This window comes from Rattus rattus, chromosome 13, assembly GCF_011064425.1.
Source record: "Rattus rattus isolate New Zealand chromosome 13, Rrattus_CSIRO_v1, whole genome shotgun sequence".
Lineage (NCBI taxonomy): Eukaryota > Metazoa > Chordata > Mammalia > Rodentia > Muridae > Rattus > Rattus rattus.
Window position 1 is genome coordinate 31551961 of NC_046166.1, and position 22203 is coordinate 31574163.

A 22203-nucleotide genomic window follows, 5' to 3' on the forward strand; every position below is an offset into this window, starting at 1 on the left:
TGGTAGCCCTGTGACACAGTTCAGGCCCTAGCACCTGATCCCGGTTCTCTCCTCAAAGTCTGGGGGTGGGGTAGAGTAGCCCCAAGCTCTTGCCTCCCGCAGTTTTGCATTTGAGATCACTCTCCATTCCTCACACCTCTTCCTTTCAAATTTGAAATCCTGAATTGCCCCCTGCCCCCTGCCCAAACTTTGACACCAGGAGAGACTGGCTTTGAGATTCTCTGCGGCTGGGGGTGGGGGGCAGAAGCCAGCAGAACTACAGGTAAGGGAAGCGGATTGGGCCATCATTCCACCGGGAAGTCAGGCAGACACATTTTGAAAGGGTCACGGAGAGTGGCATCGCCGGTGACACTGCTGCACCCATTTTTCAACGCTGAAATCAACACACCAGCAGATCCTTCTACAATCTAAATTCTGAACCCTCCCCTCAAAGAAAATACTGCAACTGAACTAGCCAGAAATTCCTGCTTACTCAGTGTGTCTCTAGGTTTTCGTAGGCATGCACAGTCCCACAGTGACCTAGCTGTCATTTAGACCCGCTGTCTGGTAGCTGCTGTCAGTGTCTGTGGGCTGGGAGCAAACGTCCTAGGAAAGCCATCCGTGGAGGATACTGACTGAGGTCCACTCTGAGATTTCCAGACTCATTTCCAAGCTGTGTGTGTGTGTGTGTGTGTGTGTGTGTGTGTGTGTGTGTGTGTGAGAGAGAGAGAGAGAGAGAGAGAGAGAGAGAGAGAGAGAGAGAGAGAGCGCCTGCCTGTCGGTGCTGCAGGGTTATCAGACCTTAGTCCTACGCAGAGGTCTGGGGCTGAGCTCTGACAGCCAGATCGACCATCAATTTACCTTCTGTGCCCCAACTTCCCATTTAGCTTTTAACGTCAAATCCTACATTTTTTTGTCGGCTCCGGCCTGTCTAGAATGCTTGTGAATTCGCTGCAGGAGTGATTGCTCTTAACAAAATGGCAGCAAACACATTATCCGAGCAATTAAAGCAGAGGCCTTTTAGCCATTCCCACAAGCAGAAGCTCTGAATCTCTCTCCTCCACCGCCTTTAAACAAAGAATAAAAAATGTGTAGCTGAGAAAAAGCATAGAATCACTGCAGAAATCCCCCCGCCCCAGCACACTAGCCCACCCCATGGGAGTTTGACAAGGCAAAATATGGTGGCTGGGGATGTTGGGACAGTTTAGATTCCAGACTGAGGAAAGGATTATCTGTATGTTCTGCAGGTTGAAGGGTCCAGCTAGTTTAGAACTGTGTCCAGTTAACTGGTTTGCTCAGCTCAAGCATTTGGAGCATCTGGGCTTTCAACTGGCTTTAGTACTAAGTCAGCTGGATTCTAGCCAGTTGGGTTTCCTGGACAGTTGGAGTGGTAGGGTGGATTCAACGTTGGGGCTTAGTACTGACTTGGGGGGAGAGAGGCCTCTGCAGCTCAGTGACTCTAGATAGTCAACAGGGTTGGATGCCAAGATTGCCAGTCCAAACGCACCAAGATTAGTAAAATGACCACCTACGAACAGTGCACTAGGATCTTTTGATTCCCTTGTGCTGGAATTTAATGAAGCAGAACAGCTGATTAAACCAGAATCCATTAAGGCCTAGAAGAGAAGACAAAGGCATGCACAGGCACACACGCTCATGGTGAAGATAACGGATGTGTTTAAGCGGTAACCCATCTCATCTCTGTCCATTCTAGAACCCTCTTAGATTCCTTTCTTCTACTTCTAAAACATGGAATCTTTCTTCTGAGCTGATAAAAGTGAAGATGCAGAAGGCCTCTGCAGGCTGAAGGAGAGAGCTGCTTGGTCAAACAGACAATGGTCCAGAAAACTACAGAAAACCTGGCCAACCACCATCCCCATGCTATAAACAAAGGCATGTGTCTGTAAACACAGCCCCTTGCCCACCAGGTCGGCCCAGCGTCGGCTGACCTAAGGGGAGAAAGTTCAGATCGCTTTGGCCTAGTTGTTCTAACCCCTCGCCCTCCTGTTGTCAGCCAGCCGCAGAAGTCCGAAACACCACTCACACCCGCCCCCCCTCACCCACGAAGGGCTGGGCTGGCTGACTGAAGACCACCCGGGTCAGGGAAGCCAAGAGTGAGCCGTGGGAACGAGGGTTTGTGCCTGGAGGTAAGGTGTGAATATCACCCCAAGGATGGCTAAAACTGGAAACCCTTAGGCAAGGCTCTACAACACCAGACTTCATGAAAGTCTGGTCATGGAGCTTCATGAAACAAACCACGTTTAAATACTGTTCATCTCCCCCAGTTTTCCACCCGTTCCTAATAGCACTTCAGCTTCTTTGATTTCTAGAACCAGGAGTGAAGTTCTGTTTAACCTAGGGAAAAGTGGCAGGCACTTTCTGTTGGGACAGTACAGGACCCCAGAACAGCAAAGCCCGGGCCGGGTGAAGTTCCAGGGGTCCACTATTCAGGGGTAGGTTGCCACTTGCTCGAGCTGCAGCTTCGAAGACTCCAGACACCGAGAGCAGTTAATATTGAGTTCCCTGTAGCTCCTTGTAAATCTAACCCAACCCCTTGCCCCCCTTTAAATCTGTGGTCTTGTTCACGATTTCTTACTTGACGTAAAATTCCTTGTTACCTAATCATAGACTCTTTTCAAAAGACTCCCCTCCTCCACCGCCACTGCTCATATGAGAATCTTCCAATCTGGACAGCTAGCTAAACCCCTTTCTTTTTTTCTCTTAAAAAAAAAAAAAAAGAGACTTGGATAAAAGCCCTGTACTTTGAACTAAAGGCCCCAGACTATGCCTGTAATAAGGCCTGGGATCCTCCTCACACCTCCTCCACAGGAAAGAAAAAAAAAATGCTCCCCAAACACAAAATGAAGCACCAGGCACAGGGCTTCCGATATATACCTATAAAACAAGGCCACCTAAACCTTCTGCACAGATCCTTCTCCCAACCAGATACTCCTAAAGACCACTCAAAGCTCTCCTGGGAGCTTCGGCAAGAAGAAGAGAGGACAGGATAGAAGCCCAGGTCTTTGGTCAGGATTTTCACCAGGACAGTTTGCTTCAATAATAGCTCATTCATCTAGGGAGCCTCGGATCAAGTTGATTGATTAGAACCACTGACTCTTTAAATAAAGTTGGAGGCAATTACGATAATTTAGTTTACTTCTGAATATTTTAAATATTATGAAAACAAATATAACAGCTTTGTTTTCAAAATTCTTTTGAGGTATCACCCATGTAAAGATTAGGGTTTTTTTTTTTTTTTTGGTAAAAAAACACACAGTGGTTTATTGAATACTTACAATGTTTACACCTTCAATATTAATTAAATTCCACTTAGTTTTGGAGGACAGAAGCGCACAAAAACAAGAAGCCAGTGGAAATGTCTTCGACTAGGGAACAACGACATTTGAAATGTGACAGCACTAGATAACCGACCCGACAGAAATGTTAGCGGCCCTGTTTTCTGCTTTGAAATAAAACTTTATAACCCCCAGGAATATTTATATCCAAAGGCCGAGTATTAAAAAGATACACTTCACATATGCACTAGTGTCCACTTTTTTTTTTTATCTGGAAAGAGTTGGGTAAGGAGGGGGGGGAGGATAACGCTGGTGTCTACACAGCCAAGAGGGAACATTCACACACAGAGAATGACGGGGTCCCTTACCACACGGGAGTGTCCTCTTCATATTAAAATATGGAATGCTTTTCTTCAAATATCCACTTTTTTTTTTGAGAGGGAGGTGGGGAGCGGATGCCTCAACGGTTGGGGGGGGGCAGAAAGAGGGAAAAGGAAATTGCACATAAATAAACCGGATGATCCAACTGCAAGAAGTCCTCAGAACAGAGCCCGAGGGCTTTCGGGGAGTCCTGGGTCAGCATCTGGCGCCTTGGCCCCCGGCTCACTAGCTCTCCTCTTCGTCACTGCTTGAGCTCCAGGGCCCAGACGTGCTGTGGCCAGCCTGTCCGGCCTTTGGTTTTCTTGTCGTTGCTGCTCACTGTACTTTTCAAGATTTCATTCTAAACAGAAAGGGGGCGAGAGGGAGAGAAACGAAAAGAGACCGTCAGAGAGAATGCCTGGTCCTAGCCACCTTAGCTCTCCTCGGGCTAGAGGACTCACAGTTGGAGGGAACCCCTAAGGAAGGGAATGGTGCGGGTACCGGCCCTTGCAGAAAAGTGCTTTAGCTGCCGCCGAGGCCTCTTCTCCAAATGCTCAAGGACCCAGTCAGCAAGTTTATAAACAACCGGCAGATCTCTAGTTGTTTACAGAGAAGCCTAGGTTCTTATTACTGCCATTGCAGGAGAGGAAGCAGAGGCCAGTGCTAAATCTGCCTTCTGTTTTCAATAGCGAACCCACATCCAAAGGCCCCGCTGCTCTGGCCAGGGCCTCTCTCACCAGCCAGCAGCAGCTCTGTACATTGAGATCAGTAGTATGTCTCCTTCAAAGCCCTTGAAACCTCCGGTTTTTGGGAAGGTCATTCCATTATGCATGAATCAAAGGGCTGTAAGCCACAAAAGAGAAAATCTCCACAAATGGAAGTGTCTCCTAGGTCCTTCCTGGTCATGGCCATATCCAGAACACCATTACTTTTCCGGCAGTTGGTAAGAACACGAGATCACTATAAGTGGCTCGGAGTAATTTCATGTTGGAGTTGGTAACAATGACTATAATGTGTATTTCTTTTACTCTTAAAACGCACAAGCTCACTCAAATTTAAAAATACTCGTGAATTACTGGGGGGGGGCGAATTTACGCTCTAACATTACTGCCAAAGAGAAATTAAACCTGTATTTTTATGTTAAAAGCACTTAATGTTTACGTTACCTCCCGTGTGCCCTAGCAATGCGACCAAGTTTAACATTTTCTTACTGTTCAGAGTCAGAGGCAGCCTCGGTTTTGGAGTGGGGAATGCGATCAATAGGGGACTAACTGGAACCGAGTGGTCATAGGTAAGTCTCTTTAGAAATATTTAGAAGAAAGGTAGTGTTGGAAGCCAAAGATAGCTCTAATAAACACAGAATGAAGGGACCCGACCAGTGGCGACTGGGAGATTAGTGATTCTCTACATTTTGGGAGGTCGATCCTAAAAGACTAGAGGAGCTTGGAACCTCGAAGGAAGACCAGAAGCGCGGTCGTTCTGCGGCTGACATTCTCCCTTCCTTACTTTTGAGGAAACCATCCCTACTTCACAACCCGGTGAAAGCAACCGGCTCACCACGCAGTCAAAGAATGAGACATACAGTTTCTCAGCCGGATTGGAAAGACCAGAACAGCGGTCCCCCAAGAACCCCGAGCCCCTCACCGCCCTCTGCTCCCTAGTACTGACCAACTCTTTCTTCCTCTTCTCCTCTTTCACGTCGGTCTTCTTGATCTCCGCCTTGAAGGCCTCCGCCTCTCCGTTCTGGTCGTCCTTGGCCAGCAGATCCATGAGGTAGGCGATGTAGCTGGTGGCCAGGCGCAGTGTCTTGATTTTGGAGAGTTTGGTGTCGGCGGGCACGTTGGGGATGCACTCGCGCAGCTCGGCGAAGGCGCTGTTGATGCTCTGAGTCCTGCGCCGCTCCTTGCGGTTGGCGGTGCCCCGGCGCTTCACCGGGCGCGGCCCCCCCAGGCCGGGAGGCCCGGCACCGGGCGGCACTCCCCCATAATGGGAGTGGTCCAGGCCCGCGGCACCGCTGGCGTACTCGGGACTGTAGGACAGGGCCATGCTGTAGTCGGGGGGCGACATCTCCGGGTGGCCAATAAGCCAGCCGTGGAAATAGGGGTTCTCCTCGTGACTGCAGCGGCTGGCGGCGGCAGCAGCAGCGGCGGCTGCGGCTGCGGCGAACGGGTAGCCCTCATGGTGCACCACGGGGTGGTGGGGAAAGCCCCCCACCAGACTCATCTCGCCTTCCGTGGCCCTCCACGCGCCCCAGCGTGCGCGCAGCCCCGCCGTGCCCTCCGATCGGGCCCGGCCTCGGCGATCGGCGGCCTCCCCACCCCCCACCCCCAACCCCCTGGGCTCCTGGGCCGGCCCCTGCAGCCGCAGAGGGGGCCGCTGCAGCCAGGGCCCCGCGCCTGGCCTGCGGGGCCTGCTCAGCTGTGCCGCGGCCGCCGGTTCCCCATGGGGCGCGGCGAGCTGGTCCCGGCACCGTGCGCCCTTGGCCGCCGCCTCCGCCCGCCCGGCTCTACAGCCCGCGCGCTGGCTCCGGCTTTCCCCGCTGCCGCGACCAGGCGGAGCGCTCCGGTGCTCATGCAAAAGTGCCGGCCGGCTCCGGCGAGGCTGTCCGGTAGATGCCGGGCGCGGGGCTCCTGACTCCGAAGCTGACCTGGAATCCCGGGCGAGTCCGAGCCGGGGCTTGAGGAGCCGGCCGGGCTGTGCCGGGAGGCGGTGGGGTCGCTACTCAGCGTGGAGCTACCTCCGTGCGACCCTCCCCTTCCCGCCCCTTCCCCTCCCCCCACCAGCTCGTGGGTTCTTGGGCGCTTATTGTTTTAATAAAAATTATTTGGTTGTTGTTTTGGTCCTTGAGTGTGATTTGTTTTTAAAGCTGCGAGTAACGTGTCCGTCCTCGCTCCTCTCAGGCTCTCTCGGAAGCTTTGCAGAGAGGTCTCAGCGCATCCATTTTCTAAGATCCTCTCCTCTCGCGACAAGAATCTTGGGCCCCTGAAGGCGCCTCGGAGCTGGGAAGCGGCGAATGGACTCTCGGAGGGGTGTGCACAGTGGCCCGGCAAGCTCCCGAGTGGCGGCGGCGGTTCTCCTGGGCTGGACGCGGTGAGGGGAGCAAGCCGATTTTCCCAGCAAGATCTCCATGTACAGCTACATCTTTAGGGCCGCTCGGGTTAATATATGTCGTCAGAGGCTCCTCACGCCAATCCCGGGGCGGCAGGGGCGGCGCCTCGCGCTCTCCGCAATAAAACTTTTTGATGTTCACGTTGCTAATTGCCGAGGTCCTCTTCTAGGATTGGTTGTCCACTCATAACCATAAGATAATTAAAACAAGGGGGGGCAGGGTTAAAAAAAAACTTTTACCAGCCATAGGTTAATGCAAGTGTTTAACAGATGCTTCGCTATTAAAATATTTCCCCCCAATACTGAAGAATCTCAAACCAGGTACAGTATTATTTCACTTTCTTTTCTGGTTACAGGGGTGAGGTGAAGAGGGGAAGGAATGCGAGTTATACTTTTTCAACTGTTTTGTAGGTAACCGGGGTAGAAAAGTGAGCCGGCAGCCTCCGTTAGTTTTGTGCTGGGCTGGGGATGGGATTTGGGGGTGGGTGAGTGGATGGTGGTGGTAGTGGTGGTGGTGGCGGCGGCGACAAGAATCTGGAGGTGGCCGTATGGAATCCCATAAAGGTGCAGTTGGCAGTGAGCCGAGTCTCTTGGACCAGGTTGGAACGCCAAGCGCTCTTTTGACCCGGCACACTTCGGAAAAGTTTCAGTGGCCTGTTTGCTTAGGCACTCAATTGGACGATTCGGGTTATGATGACAACTTGCAGGGCGCGTGGATGAGACCTTTAGTTTGTGCATGCACTCATTTTTTGCATAATTTTCTTGTGCAGCAACCCTAACGGAGATTGTGAAGGTTTTCAAAGTGGGGCACCTCGATTTCTCGAATCTGTGGTGTGGAGAATATCCGTGTTCTTCCGGCTTAACTAGCCTGTTTGGTAAGTAACTGAATAGTTTTTACAGCGTGTTCGGAGCTTATTTTCTAGTTTTTATGAACAAACATATAAATATATCCTCTGCATTCCTGCCTCCCTCATAAAAGCGGGCATCTGTGGAAAGCAGGTTTAGTTATCGGAGGGGAGCCATTAAACCGACGTTTAAGAGGCAGGCAGGGAGGAAGGCTCGTGGATGTTTAGACTGCTTGCCTTGGCGATCTTGAACACATTAGAACGGAAAATGGATCCCTACTTTGTAAGTCAGCGGGCCGCGGGGCACCTAGGCAGATTCCCAAGCAGCTCGGGTAAGGGAAGCCAGTGGAAGGAGGTGAAACCACCCTCAGGCCTGTGTGAGGATTTCCTCTACTCACCCACACGAAGGAGGTCAGTATGTAACAGGGTGTCAACAGAAGCCCTTAGGCTGTAAATTTGATCAAATCGAGGGCTGGCCTTGGACCTAAAGAGGCAAGCAGCTGGGACACAAGTGACTCCACAGTGGGCATCTCTCTTTGGAGGTCGGAGCACTCTGGTCCCAGATATCAAAGAGAACCCCAGGCTAAGAATCCTGCATGGACAGTTCTTTCCATATAGTGATTCATCTCCTAGAGTGATTCTGTCTGGAAGGATTCTGATTCACATCAGAAGGAATCGGTGTGTCCATGTTCTTGCTCTCATGTTCTCCGGCTGAGAACTAACTGCCCTGTTGCCCTGTGGTAGTATCATTGGGAGTTTTTTTTTTTTTTATTTTTTTTTGTTTTGTTTTGTTTTTGTTAGTTTTTTTTTTTAAGACTTTAGAGCTAGGTGGTGGGAAAGGGGGAAAACTCAAAGGTTGTGGCCTTTCTTCTGCTTGCAAGGGGTCAGTTTCCCAGTCCCCAGCAGAGGGTCCTAAGACAGAACAAATCCAGGAAGGAAAGTAGCTAGTAGTAGTCTTGCTCGTTGGCCCAGAGGCTGGTGTTTGGTAGCAGAACAAAATGACCTACATACAGCTCTGCTTCCAGCTTCGGTGGGTCTGCAGTTTGGGGTACAAGGAGAATCTTTTAAAGAACGGCTTCTTCAAGGAGAGAGTAGAGGTAATGTGGTGGAGAATTCTGTTTACATTTTCAGCAGGAGGGGTACCATGAATCAGTAAATACTGGTAGTTCAAGCCTCTGACATTTGATACATTAAAATTCTGTTTATAAAAAATATTTAGGCCTTGGGAACAGGTAGACTAGCTAAGATGATTGTGTTGTGGCCAACGTCAGATAAAAAATTATGAAAGGTGTTTCTTGACTGCCTCAGGAAATAGACTTGCATGGTGTTGGGAGATAGAAAAAGAATCCAGAGAAAGATAGGACTGGGGATAGAGAAGCTACCTACTCACTTGTAGCCTCAGGATTTAGGGATGGGAATTTGCAACTTTTAGCCTCCCCCCACCCCTCTTCCTGCTTTTAAAATTGAAACCACCACCACTACCACCACCAACAACAAAAAGAAGGGGTATGGATTCATAGCTCCAGATAGCATCGTCACAAGTGATAAAAGAAATGGACAACATGGGGCAGAAAGGGGGCTGTAAAAGATGCTAATCTGACCATCACTCCTCATTGACAGTACCATTATCAGTTAATTACTACAATCCAGGGGTCTAAACCTCAGAAACACAAACTCAAGAGACTAGAGTTGTAGAATAGCAGTCTGTAGGTGACTGGAGAGAGGGGACCAGTGGGTAAGTTTTGATGGCATCTACCAAGTAGTAGTTGGCTCTGACTCCATTTGTTCTTTTTTTTTTTTTTTTTTTTTTTAGTATTTTTTGACACATTTTTTTCCAGGAATGTTGGACTGCCAGACAAGCTTGCTGCTTTGGCAAATTTTGAAGCTAAAATGCTATCTTAAATTTGTCCCTAGTTTAGGGGGCCTGCCCCACCCCAGGAGGTGGTCATGAGAGAACTAACAAGGTGAGTCTACAGGGAAGTTGGCACAGGAAGTGATCAGGAAGAAGGTGGAAGAAGAAGGCAGGTATGGTGTACGGTTGCTAGCTTAGATCTCAGCCTGCTCCCTCACTCCTGGGTTGTACAGGCGGCGCCTCTGATGGGGGCCTCTGACGAACTAACTGCTCCTTAAGATACACACATTTAGAATTCTCAAACACCATAGATCTGTGATGATGCTGGTTGTGGGTGCCGAGGGAGGAGTCCCATAGAGGATTCGGTCTCTCCTGGGAGGCCAAGGGCTGAATGGTCCTGGGTCTGCAGATTATCACAGGAAGTCAGCCCAGGTTTAGGGTAGTGTTGGAGATTCTGTGTCCATAATCATCTCTGAGGCTGATTGGGTATCTACAGCCCTGTACATCACAAGCTCAGCCAGACGACAAGGTTGCTTTCAAACATTTACTTTGTGTTCGTGTTACTTGTCTCTTTCCTTTTACTACCACTTTCTCTGGAAATGATTCAAAGGGCAACAAAAAAGCTGGGGACCCCGTTGCAAACATTTTTTGCCCCATGTGAGATATTACTTTTAAGTTCTGTTTTAAACTAAATATTTTTTTAAACTTCAGTCTCTTTTTTGGGGGGGGTACAGATCTTTTCCGAGTATTTATTATTTCAAAGGCAAGGGCAATTCTGTATCTCATGTTTTGCTCAGGAGTACTCAAAATAAACTGGATCTGAAAAGAACCAGGCCAGAAGGCCATAAACACACATTTTATATTTACAGGAATTATGGCTCAATTCCTTTCATCATCCTTTAAGCCCTTTCTTACCTTCCCTTCTTAACTGAGGTAGTAAAACTGATTGGGAATATTTCTCAAAATATCTGTAACAAAGTGAGCTCCAGAACACGCTAAGAACCCCAAAGGAGTACCAAACCCAGAGGGTGTCAGGAAAACGAATCTGTTGCTGAAGATGTCACCTCAGCCTCACTTGCTCCAAAGACACTGTTTCTGCCACACTCTAATTATCCTTCGGGCCTTTTCTCTGCTGGGGAGGCACTGTGCCACATTTCCTGTTAGCCAGTTAGTTTCACCATGTTTTAGGACATCTAGAACAAGGCCCAAGGGCTAAGTAGTAGCAAAAGCTTCCCTCTGAGAGAACCCTTTTCCTTTTCCTTTTCTGGTATTTGTGTACAGACGTGACAAAATTGTTTCAAAGCGGACAGCTATGAAGTAGGAAATCTGGTCAAATGAACTTTAATGTCCAATTCAAAAGCGCAGGGCAGGAGAAGGTGCCCTTGATTCTTATGTGGCATCCTTTTCTTCTGAGGAATTTTTTCTTGGATTTTGGAGAAGGGTGGGGCATTTGGGGAGTAAACCCCTGCCACCTGGTTCTCCATACAAAACAGATCTGTGCAGATGCGGGAGGGAGGGGCTGTTCAAAGGCAGCGATGGCTGTGGAGAGGATGATAAAAAGTGAACCCATCAGTCCAGTCGTGCCTAGGAAATAGCAAAGTCAAGACTTCCTGTGTCCCTGAACATTTCACCCCTTATTTTCTGCTCTCCCTTTTGCTAAACTTACTCCCCAGAAGTGTTGGGGTTTATATTTTATTTAACCCCATCACTGAACCTGAGACTTGTGGAAGAATGAAGCACTGGCTTGTTCTTAAATTATTTATGGAAAATCCTACTATCCATTATGACCCACAGTAGGTCTTCTATTTTCTTCAATAACCCATAACTACATTCTTGCATCAACGGAAAATACGTTGCTGCCGTGGTGGAGAGTTCTCATTGATGAAGAAGGATTTGGTACTTTGAGAGGTATCCGTAAATTAAAAATATGTATTCAGACTAAAGACAACATAAAATGTGCTGTGAACTGGCATTGCAAAGGGTAATAAATATATAATAACATTAAACATAATATGTTATTATAGTCATCTGGATTAGTATGATAAATCTGATCTTTGCCACTTTGTAGTACAATACTGAGTTTAGAATAAAATGTTATGAGACAATACATCCCACAAGATTTATAAAACAGATACAAAGAATCGAATACACAGGAATATTTCAGGGCTGGATGTACATTCGAGAGGTAGGCCCTGGCTTTCACTCACAAAACTGAGAAAGATAATTAAAATCTCAATTATAAAATAAAGGTTAAAGAGAATTATTTCTCTCAAACTGTAAAGAAATCATTCAGAATTCACATGAGACCATGACTATAATTTCGTATTTATACTCTTTGGAACAAGCCAGCGATGGTTTTAAGCTGGCATGCAATACAGTCTGGGATTCAGGATAAATAGGGATGAAATGACTGCCTAACATGTGGGCCTTCTGAGGCATCATTTGTAGGACTGCAGGATTTGACTCCTTTTCCTTCCCAGTTGTAACTGCCATGTTGGGGGCACTCCTGGAAAGACTCCCCAATTTGACCTCAGTCGCACCAGTAGATGCACTTCTTTACCTCTGACAGTTCCCTCCCAGCCTCTCCGCATTCTTCTAAGTCTTTGCTTGGAGACGAGGGACTTGAGTCAGCTTAGGTTAGGTTTCAGGTTAACAAAAAGAAACACTTTTATTGTCAATATTAATGGCAAACTTCGATTTTTACAAGCCCTGAGTTTAGCAGATCAAAAGCAGCCTGTCTTGATTTCTCAATATTCTCTGGAGTTTAGACAATTAACTGCAATTTTGGTTCTAATGAAACAATACGAGAAAGCTAGTTGCAAAAACCATTGGTAAGGTTGGCATTGGGGTACAGACTTTTTACCTGTATGCAACGGATTATGATCTAGTAATTTATTCCTCCAGCTGGAGCTGAGTTTTGAAGGACAATTCCTTTAAGAAAATATGTTCAAGCACTGTCCTCACTTGCAATGTCATGAGTCTTTTTCAGCGTGTGCATTCCACGGTTGCCTTTCTGGCCGGGTAAGGATCCGGCAGACTGAGGTCTTCCTGGTCAATTTGGGTACACCAAGTCTCCAGTTAATGATAGATAATCAGCCTTTGGGTCATTCGGTCATTCTCTTATTACAAACCCCTCCTGCTCTCTCTGATCTCCTTTCAAACTAAATTTCACACAAACAAATAAAGCAAGACAGGGACAAATTCTTAAAAAAAAATGAGGGAGAAGTATTAGAAACTTCTGATACAGAACTCTAAACAAGAAAAGGCGAGCTAAAAGAGGATAGGAAAGAACATCTTATCAAATTGAACATGCTGTGTACAAAACATTAAAAGAAAAGGATCTGGTTTCTGTTAAAGTGACAGAAAATTAAAATAAAAATAATTGCAGGCAGCAAAGTTATAACATAAACAGAGAAGGCAGGATGCTTGCTGGAAATGCGCAGCACTACGAGGCGAATTTGTTGTTACAGATTATGTATCTGCACTCTGATTGGAGAAGCGCCACTTTGTTCTATTTTCCAAAAGAGAATGGTTTTCTTTTTAATGCTTGTGCGAGAGTGCTCATTTAAATCAACACAGGCCCCAAACTGGAGGACTGAAAAAGTGGAACCGCATTTTTCTTGCAAAGCATCCAACTTCAAAGGAAGCAAATGTTTGCATACAGGAAAAGGAGAATTCCATTTTCAATACATTTGGAGACTTCACTAAATCCGTGTGACTGATGCTTTTCTTTTTTTCTTTTGCCGACAGAAGGCACAGTTCATTCTCGAGCCATTCTTCACCTCCTGGGGGTCTTCTCTTTGCGTCCACAAGAGAGTGTGACTTCAGAAAGAAATTTCGGATTGGCCAAGGTACACCTCAGATTAGATCCCCAGGGAAAAAGCAGAGGTGTAGGACTCGGGCAGTCAGGGTCTCTGGCGAGAGCGCCCCTAGTGCCATTTTACTGTCTCTGCTCTTGATAATTCCCTTTCATAGAAGTTCCAAAGCTAGTAAAAGACTACCAACTTCGATCACCTCCAAACCTCGGGCTTTCAATCTTAAACCTGGTTGGGATTTTGGCTCAGGACAAGATAGATCAACTTGCCATTCTCCAAGATACAAGGGGAGCTGAGAAATGAATGCTAGTGTTAACCACACTCCCGGCACATTGTCCACATTGTCGCCAAATGTGGGTCTGGCACCTTTTGACTTGCCAACCTCTTTGACAAAAGGCTAACCTTCCCAAGCTAGGGAAGAATCCACACTTCATTGTTGCCTCTAGGTCCTTCCTGAGTGTTTCCACCTTATAGAAGTTCTTCTGGTTAGTTTCTCCCCTTTCACCCAGATGAAGCATACCTTTCTCTAAACTTTCTAGTGGAAACCCCACAGATACTCTTGTACTCCACAGATCTTTCACTTTCTGCGACTGTGTTCTTCAACATCACAACTAATGCTTTGCACAAAAAGATGCCCCCGAAGCTGGTGGGAAGGCAATTTAGAGAAACCGGGTGTTCTAATTACAATAGGGTTATTTTAGTCTATTTTGAAGGCCATTAAAGCTGGTAAGCGACTTGGAAGTCATTTAGAAAGGAACAGACCTTCAACCCCAAGCCTTTGCTGGCACTGGGGAAAGTGTCTTCTAAATTAGTCTGGCTTGCAGGCTGCAGGACCAACTCTGATCTGGCTGATCTAGTACGCATCCTAAATACCCCAAACTCAAGAGGTAGCCAGGGCTGCCTCAATACTCCATTAACGAGGTCAGTGCTCTCTGTGCCTTAATTTCTCTCTTCATTCAAACAGTGATGGAAATGAAACAATAAAACCGGTCTGTGGGTTGTGAGCTAGATTAAAAGGATCCAGTGGCCCTCGAGAGTGTTGCCTGACACCAAGCTTCGCTCAATAACTATTTACGTATTTTTCCTCATGCCTCTTCGTTTTTCTCTTTTCTTTTCAAAAATTTTTATTTATTTGTTTTTATTTTAAATTCACCTCCGGACCTAGCTGAAGACCCAGCCCGACAGCCTTGGGAGTCAGGGCTCTGTCCAAGTGCGCTCGCCCTTCCGGTGCGGCCTAACTTAGGGCATTTGGTCTCTCTCCGTCTCTGAGCATCCTGCCTCCCTGGCTGAGCAGCCCAAACCTGGTCTTCCAGGAGTTCACTGCGAGGAGGGGGGCAATGCTCACTGGGCTGCAACGACTCCTAGGGAGGGGAGCCGGGGGTGGGGTGGGGTGGGGGCTGTGGGAGCTGATACCCGTGTACAGACCTGTGGTCCAGGCCCTGGGATGAATGCTGGATCTCTCCCCTTTCATTCCGGCCAAATTCTCATTCCATCTCCACGCTCTTCTGTGGAGTGGACTGGAGGGAGCGAGTCCACCACATTCAGGTCAGGAGAGATTGCTGCTGGGAACCGTGGACTGGTACCTTCCTTCAGCGGATCTCCAAGAACTTTTCGCCCGATGCGGGCAGGAAGGGGTTAACTGCGCCGCCTCTCTCTTGCTCACCTCGGAGACCCGGGTGCTGAGGGAAGGCCACCGCTTCCCCCAACACCCCCGTCTCATTAGGGAAACCCTCACCGCTATTTTCAACATTTCCTCAATCAAGTGCCCTGAAATAGAGCTGCAAAAACAAATTGGTGGCAAAAGCGTAGATCTTGTCAGGTTGGAGGCGAATCCAACATTTCAGCCTTGTTTGCTTTGCAATTACGGGCTTGGCTTGTGCCTGTGGTGCCACCGGGGCAAATTTGCTGCCGCCCGCTGACTCCGCTGCACCCTGAGCGGCGGGTGGAAGCGACCCGGGGAGCCGCCGTTGGGAGACGAGCGAGGGGTGGGGGTGGGGAGTGGGGGGTGAGAGTGGGGAGGGGGACTCACTGGGCGGCCGGGTGGCTTGGAGTCCTAGCCTAAACCCCAGTGCAAAGGTCTCTCAGAGGGGAGTTAAACACCGGCTTGCCAGGTTCCTGGCTGATCCACCAATGCCTCTGCAACAATAGTAAAATGCAGAATCCACATATGGGCACCAGTGTTGTTGTTTCTTCAGCTTCCTTTCTGTCCCCCTGCTTCTCTTGCCCTCTCTCCTGTCTTCTGAACATTTTCCTCAGTAAGTGTTAGCGGTTGCTGGATTTCCGCCTGCTCCCTCGCTGTTAAACTGCTAGCATGATTTGTCGCAGTTGCCGTAGCTGTTTGTTCTTGTTTGACTTTTTGTACAGAGTTCCTTTAAATCTCCTGCAAGAACCATACCCCAAATTCCTAGGACACGCTTTTCCACACATGTGGTTGGGGACATCTAGTTCACTTTTTTTTCTTTCTGGGGTAGCCTCCCCTCGGTGCTGGGAGCCTCCTCTGTGTCAGGAGAACAGTAGTTAAGTCAGTTCCTAAGCCTTATATTTCACAGACAATTAAATCTTGGCGGCTGTTTAACGAAATTGTAATATTTACTCTGCTCTATACTGAGGAGCACTTTTGGAGTAAAAAAAATAGCAAATATTACATTTCAGACAGAAAATACAATAATAAATCTCTTTTTTATGGATTCTCCCTGCGTAAGTAGAAACAACATGATTTAGAGTTCCCCCCACTTCCCCTTTTCAAGAACGGCTGGAGCTGGAAGAGGCTGTCATCTAAAACTCACTTCCACCCCTGATGGGAAGGCACCTGCATGGTGGGGAGACTTCTCACTCCGTTCTGATCTTTATCACGTGTAATAAGGATTATCAAATAGTGAGGTCTTGTATGAAAAGTCTTTTTATATGGATTCAAGAAAGACGGGTTGATGTGAGTAGCTATGACTTCATAGCACTTTGCAAACAGATGGCCATTTTCCTTTCATGAGGTTTTTACAGTAGGGGAAGTTGAGGAAGGGGATATTTTTATGAGATTATGGCATCCAGAATGATATGAGTATATTGCTGAAGAATGTGTAAGGTACAGTGTGTTTTTGTCTGCTTGCCATACACTAAACTTGGAGCCACTATGATCAATAAACATTTTTTTTAAAAAAACAGTTTAAGTATTTTTTTCTTTTTGGTTTTCAATCCACTGTTCTGTAGTTCCTCTCTGTCTTCACTAAAGCAAATCTCAGGACTGATGGCTTCGTTTCTCTGCTGTGGCAGAGTGGAAGAACATCTGAAGTCCACAGAGTTACCCAAAACCCACGCAGGCTTCTTAAGTCATTGCCTAGGTAGCTGATCGCCTTAATATCCCAAGGCATAGGAAGCAGTAGTTAGACTTCATAAAGATTCTCTTTTTACCATAAGAATTGGTCTGGCATATTAGTCCATGTACAAATTATACTATAACTTTCATGTGTGTTAATCTGTTTGGTATTAAGATGGTGGGATTGTCGTAACCGTTAACATGTTTCTGCCATACCACTTTCCAATGGGTGATCTCAGATAATTATGAAGATGTTGGAGCTAATCCCATGTTAAGTGAATGACTATGAAAATAACCGTAAGGAATTGTTATCCTCATATAAATGCCAGCAATCATGATTGCCTGGGAATATGATTACTTTCTGTTTGATATTATCCTATAAGGATATAGCTATATTCATTTGTTTTAAAATCAGGCCAGTTTTCAATTATTATTTTTCAACAGAACTTTTTTTTTCTTTTAGCTACAGTATTTTGCAATTCCAACAAACCGCAATTTGGCACTGGTAGATATTGCACTTTCTACATTATTATTTAGCGTCCTTTTAACAAAGCAAAACGAAAATAATATTCAAAACTGTCAACATGTAAGGCACAATTATTAGGGTCTACATATTTACTTAGGTAAGCCAATGCTATTATAATTAAAAACATGTGCTTGGCATAAGAATTCTTTGGAATTCCTTTTTTGGATACACAGCCATTATTTTAAAAACTAACTCAGATTTCTAAGTAACAAGATTTCACTATGAACAGAGATTGCATTGTTTTAAACAGTAGCTCTTGGAACAGTATCTTCCTTAGTCCTTTAGACTTCCAAACAATTGGAATTGGGTAACCGCTTTCATCTGGGAGCACTTTCCTAATACCTTTGTAGGCAATAGGATTCTTTATTTCTATTGAGTGACAGACAGACAGTACACTGGACAGACAGCCCAGCCTTTGCAGAAGCTACCAGGACCTGGAGTCTTTCCCTAAGAGACTGCTTGTGATCAATCTAAAAACAAAACAAAACAACACAAAAACAAAGCAAAAAACCCTGTTAAATGTGAAATCAGAGAAAAGGAGCAAGTGCTTTCCTAAGTGCTTTTGAAGTGATGGCTTAACGAGGTGCATTAAAAAAAAGACAGGAAGGACCCTGAAAAGTAGGACACGGAAAAAGAACATTTGCTTGGATAAGGTCTGTCTTTGTTCGTAAACAGGAAGGTGAGAAGCTAAATTCAAGATTATTGTTTTCTTCGATTCAGTGATTTATTTTTTTAAAATTGTGTTTTTAAAGTGGATGAAGAAACCCAATCAAAGAAATACATGCAAATTCTTTTATATATGCAAATGCAGGCTTGCTGTGAATTTTACTATTATGTTGAAATATAAGAACGTAAAAAAGTACTATGCCTTTTAGCCCAATATACATTTTGCATCATAAAATATTGTTTTAAAAAAAACTATCTGTGAGATGATTTCTATATACTCCAAATTGCTGAGCAAGATGGGAAAAAGTTGTATTTGGAAGAAAGCAGGAATTTTAACTGTTATTAATATGGGACAAAGAAAGGAAGAAGCTGTCTTCTTACAACCTGGTAATTCTTTCTACTTTCCCAAACATTGTTGTTTGTATGTGTCTTGTGTTAGTCAAGAAAGATGATGTCAGTAATCAAATTACAGAATCGAATCAAGTAGGTATTTTTGCTTTATTACAAAATTAATGTATCATCTTGAGATATTAAATTGCTTAATTGTTTTACTGTTGGATTTTTCTCTTTTTAGACATAGAGATATTTAGCATTACTTCTAAAGTCACTTGCTACTTGCAAAGATAAATATGAGGGGTTATCAAAGCTAAAAATAGCCACAGTAACAAAGTAACATTTAAGTCTGTCTCCTGTTGATTGGACTTTGTAAATTATACTGCATTTGAAATCAGGACTTTGGTATTTCCAATGGGGGCATCTGAGAAGAGAAATTTGAGTCGTCAATTTGCACAGCTAAGAACATATAATCATGTTAGGGAGCCTTCCCTTAAAAGCACTTTTTCTTTTTTTTTTATAGACATTTTATTTCTTTCCTTATGCTCATACTTCTACTTGTATTTTCTCAGAAAGTTCCAGAATGAGGAGGGGATGGATGCTGCAATTTACTGGTGTTTCTCTGCTTAAACACATTAATAAATTAATTAATTTAGCTGTGTTAACGATTGACAGTTTTTCTCAGCTTTTCTTTGTTCTCCCATTACTATCTCTGATTCTTAGAAATGGAGAGGTTCACATGCTGTCTCTTTCTCATTATATTAGGGGTTAGCAACTGTGGAAGAAATAAGCTGTGCACACTTTGTGTTGGAGGGGACTTCACAGAGTTTCAAGAATTGATGAGATACATTTTTTTCAATATCTGTATGTGAGAATAATTCCTGAAAATTGGATCGCCATTTACTTTTGATATTGAGGTCAGGGTCAGGGATGTAGTCTGACAAGTATTCTGATCCCAGGGAGAAACAAAATCACAATTAGGCTGAAGCCAGTCTTCCACATTATTTTGTTGTTGAAAAGCAAATCTCAGGGATACCTGGTGAGGCTGTTGCTATGCATGTCAAGAAGCAGAACACAGTGATTAAACATAGGGTCCAGAGAATCCTGGACCTTAGCTATTAACTGTATGGTCTTAGAAAAATTAGGTAGCCATTCTCTGTTGCAGGGATCACATGTGTAAAAGATGGATAAGAGTCGCAGTTGTTATATAACAAACATTAATGAGAATATTCACCTGCAGTTCTTAGTAGAGGGTCTGGTGTATACTAAATACTTAATACGCCTCAGCCATTTTCTTTGGCACGGCTCTACAATGAGTGGCAAACCACAGCTGCCTTCCTGACAGCATTGATCATGAAGACATTGATGGCTCACAAACCTCAGGAGCTCTCTTTGAGGGACCTGCACTGCTTTCCAGCTCCCAAGCTTCTGGCGTCTTCAGAGGGTCAGGAAAGACATGGGATCTGGGTGTAGTGGAGCAACTCCGAAAGCTGTGGGAAGAGGCTGCCATGAGTGAAAGATCAGTACATGACAATGGCTCAGTCTCAAACAAACAAAGAAGGGGGAAGCAAGAGAAGACATGGGGAGATGCTCCTATGTGATCTACCTTGGTGTTATCTGCATCTGTGTACTTATGGCCTATTGGTACCCAACATGAAGATTTAACTGGAAAAAATAACACCTTAGGGAAATAAAATAACCCAGGGAATGGTTTTCTCTCGTTTTAACTTAAAACCTCTACTTAATAGATTTTATGTATATTTATTTGAAAAAAGTATTTAAGCTCTTTTACTGTTATATAATATACATAATAAACCCATGCAAAAATAAACAAGTGGTAAGATAAAGAAGAATCTGGTAACAGGTTTAAGTATTTTAGAGTAAATGTCAGTCTTGACTGTTTAAAAATTCTTGGGCTGATCCAGGATTGAGCTGCCTCGTTTTGTGTCTGACTTAAGTTCTTAAAGGGAGGATGCAGAGACTCTCCTGCTATTCTTTTGTGCATGGTTTCTTTGCATGGTCTTACATGGAAGGGTCTTCGAAGGAGTTGTTTTAAGCCCTTTATTCATGATGAAGGCTTGGGTTATATAATCTGCTGCTACCTAATGGAGCCAGACAGATGGTAACACATCCCAGGCTCTGCTCTTAAGAGATGGCCACTGGAAGCCTATCTTGGACTCAGCCTTTTTCAGATGCCCAGGGTATCTGGGCCAACTGAGGGTTATGATTATATTTAGTATTAGTGCATAATTGTGTATTTTTGATAGAAAGCAAATGCAAGGGGAAATATCTGATACGGCTCTGTTATTTGATGCTTTGGGTAGCACTATGCTCAGAAGTCATTCAACTTCCTGCCCTCTCCCTAACTTGTATTCTCTGGCAAAATGAAGGTAAGCAGGACATTATTTCTATATCTTACTTTAGTCTATTTACCTATGGTGGAGTCATTTGTTACTGTTTATGAAGTATTCACGTTTTCTTATTTGAACTCTCCATCTCTTGCTCTCAACGGCAGGTCTGAGACGTTTCTAAAAGACAGAGTTGGAAATGAACCATCATTGGTGTTGACTGAGATGCCAAGCAGTCACCTGAGTGCATATAGCGTGTAAGTAGAAAAGCAGAGTTAAAAACATTTGAAAATAGGGCTGGAGAGATGGCCTAGCAGTTGAGAGCACTGACTGTTCTTCCAGAGGTCCTGAGTTCAATTCTCAGCAATCACATGATGGCTCACAACTGTCTGTAATGGGATCAGATGCCCTCATCTGGTGTGTTTGAAGACAGCGACGGTATAGTGTATTCACATATATAAAATAAATGAATCTTTAAAAATTTGAAAATAATTCCATGCTATTTAATTATGTTCACCAGTTTTTAAAATAATAGCAAAATGAGTGGAGAAATAGCAATCAAACTGAAAGAAGTAGGGATTCCTAGAGATGCTATGAAGGAATTAAAAGAAACCACATATGTTCAAATATATAAGAATACTAGATCAATGATGCAGTCCTTGTGGAGCATGTGATCCTGGGTTCAGTCCCTAGAACAAAGCCCAAAGCATCAAGAAATTAAACAGTGTAAAGGGAGAGAACTCACACATATTGAGCACACATTGTATCCTACATTGTTTACATGCATTATCCTCTTTGTTTGCTTGTCTTTAGTTTTTCAAGTCTATGTAGCTCTGACTGTCCTGAAATTGGCTCTGTAGAGCAGGCTGGCCTCGAACTCAGAGATCTGCCTGCCTCTGCCTCCGAGTGCTGGGATTAAAGGCACTCACCATCATCACCTGAGCTCAAGCAGTGTGTGTATGTATGTATATATATGTATATGTAGTGGCAGATTTCACATATAAGGAAATAGAGGTTCAGAGATGTTAAGTAATTTTTCCGAATACATTGTTATTAGCTTGTGGAATTTAAAATAAAAGTAGCTGACATTAAGAATGGATGCCTAAGTGCTGTGAACATAACAGCACAGACTGAGTATTGAACTCACCTTGCAAGTGTTTGCTCTAAATTTGATCTCTGGATTTGGCTAAAAACTATCACAACAAAATAGAATACTAATAAATATGCAAAGAACTTGGGTTGATCATACAACATAAGTAGGAATTTAATCTAAGATACCGTCTGGAAGAGTGTTTAGTTTAGTAGTTTCTTAAAAACAAAATAAAGCAGAGCAAAGCAAAACAAAAGAACAAAAAACCCAAACCAAACCAAACAGAAACAAAAACAAAGAACAACCCCCCCAAAACAAAAATAAAACCCCCAAAGCTAAACATGAACAGCATGTTTATGACTTAGCACTGTGCTTCGAAGCATCCCCCTGCCCCGTCCCCAGATACATAAATACATAAGTTCACATCAAATGTTTGTAACAGCCTTATTTGCCATAACCTATAAGTACTCAGACGTCCTTCAGTGGGTAAACCAACTGCTAGCTATTCTACTAACATTTATGCTACCACAATCATGATGCACGGTACTATGAAATACTACTGAACAGTTAGAGGCAGCAAATCACTGATGTGCAAACAAATCTTTAGAGAATTAGACTGGGTGAAAAAATAAGAAGCCCTAAAGGTTCTTGGCATCCTTACTTCTCCATTTTCAT

At 44.8% G+C, this 22203-nt stretch overlaps 1 protein-coding gene and 1 long non-coding RNA gene across 2 annotated transcripts; one reads left to right on the top strand and one right to left on the bottom strand.

Annotated features, from left to right (window-relative positions):
• Positions 1 to 3897: 3897 nt before the first annotated feature.
• On the bottom strand, positions 3898 to 5858 carry Hand2 (heart and neural crest derivatives expressed 2). Its single transcript, XM_032919113.1, has 2 exons — positions 5304 to 5858; positions 3898 to 3996 (listed from the first exon to the last, which is right to left on the bottom strand). The coding sequence occupies exons 1-2, from the start codon at positions 5856 to 5858 to the stop codon at positions 3898 to 3900; spliced, it is 654 nt and encodes a 217-aa protein (XP_032775004.1).
• A 1118-nt stretch (positions 5859 to 6976) lies between these two features.
• LOC116914249 lies at positions 6977 to 20930 on the top strand. The gene is made up of 5 exons (XR_004389739.1): positions 6977 to 7064; positions 7514 to 7618; positions 20358 to 20480; positions 20606 to 20695; positions 20781 to 20930. It is a non-coding gene; the product is annotated as an uncharacterized LOC116914249 (long non-coding RNA).
• The last annotated feature ends 1273 nt before the right edge of the window (positions 20931 to 22203 follow it).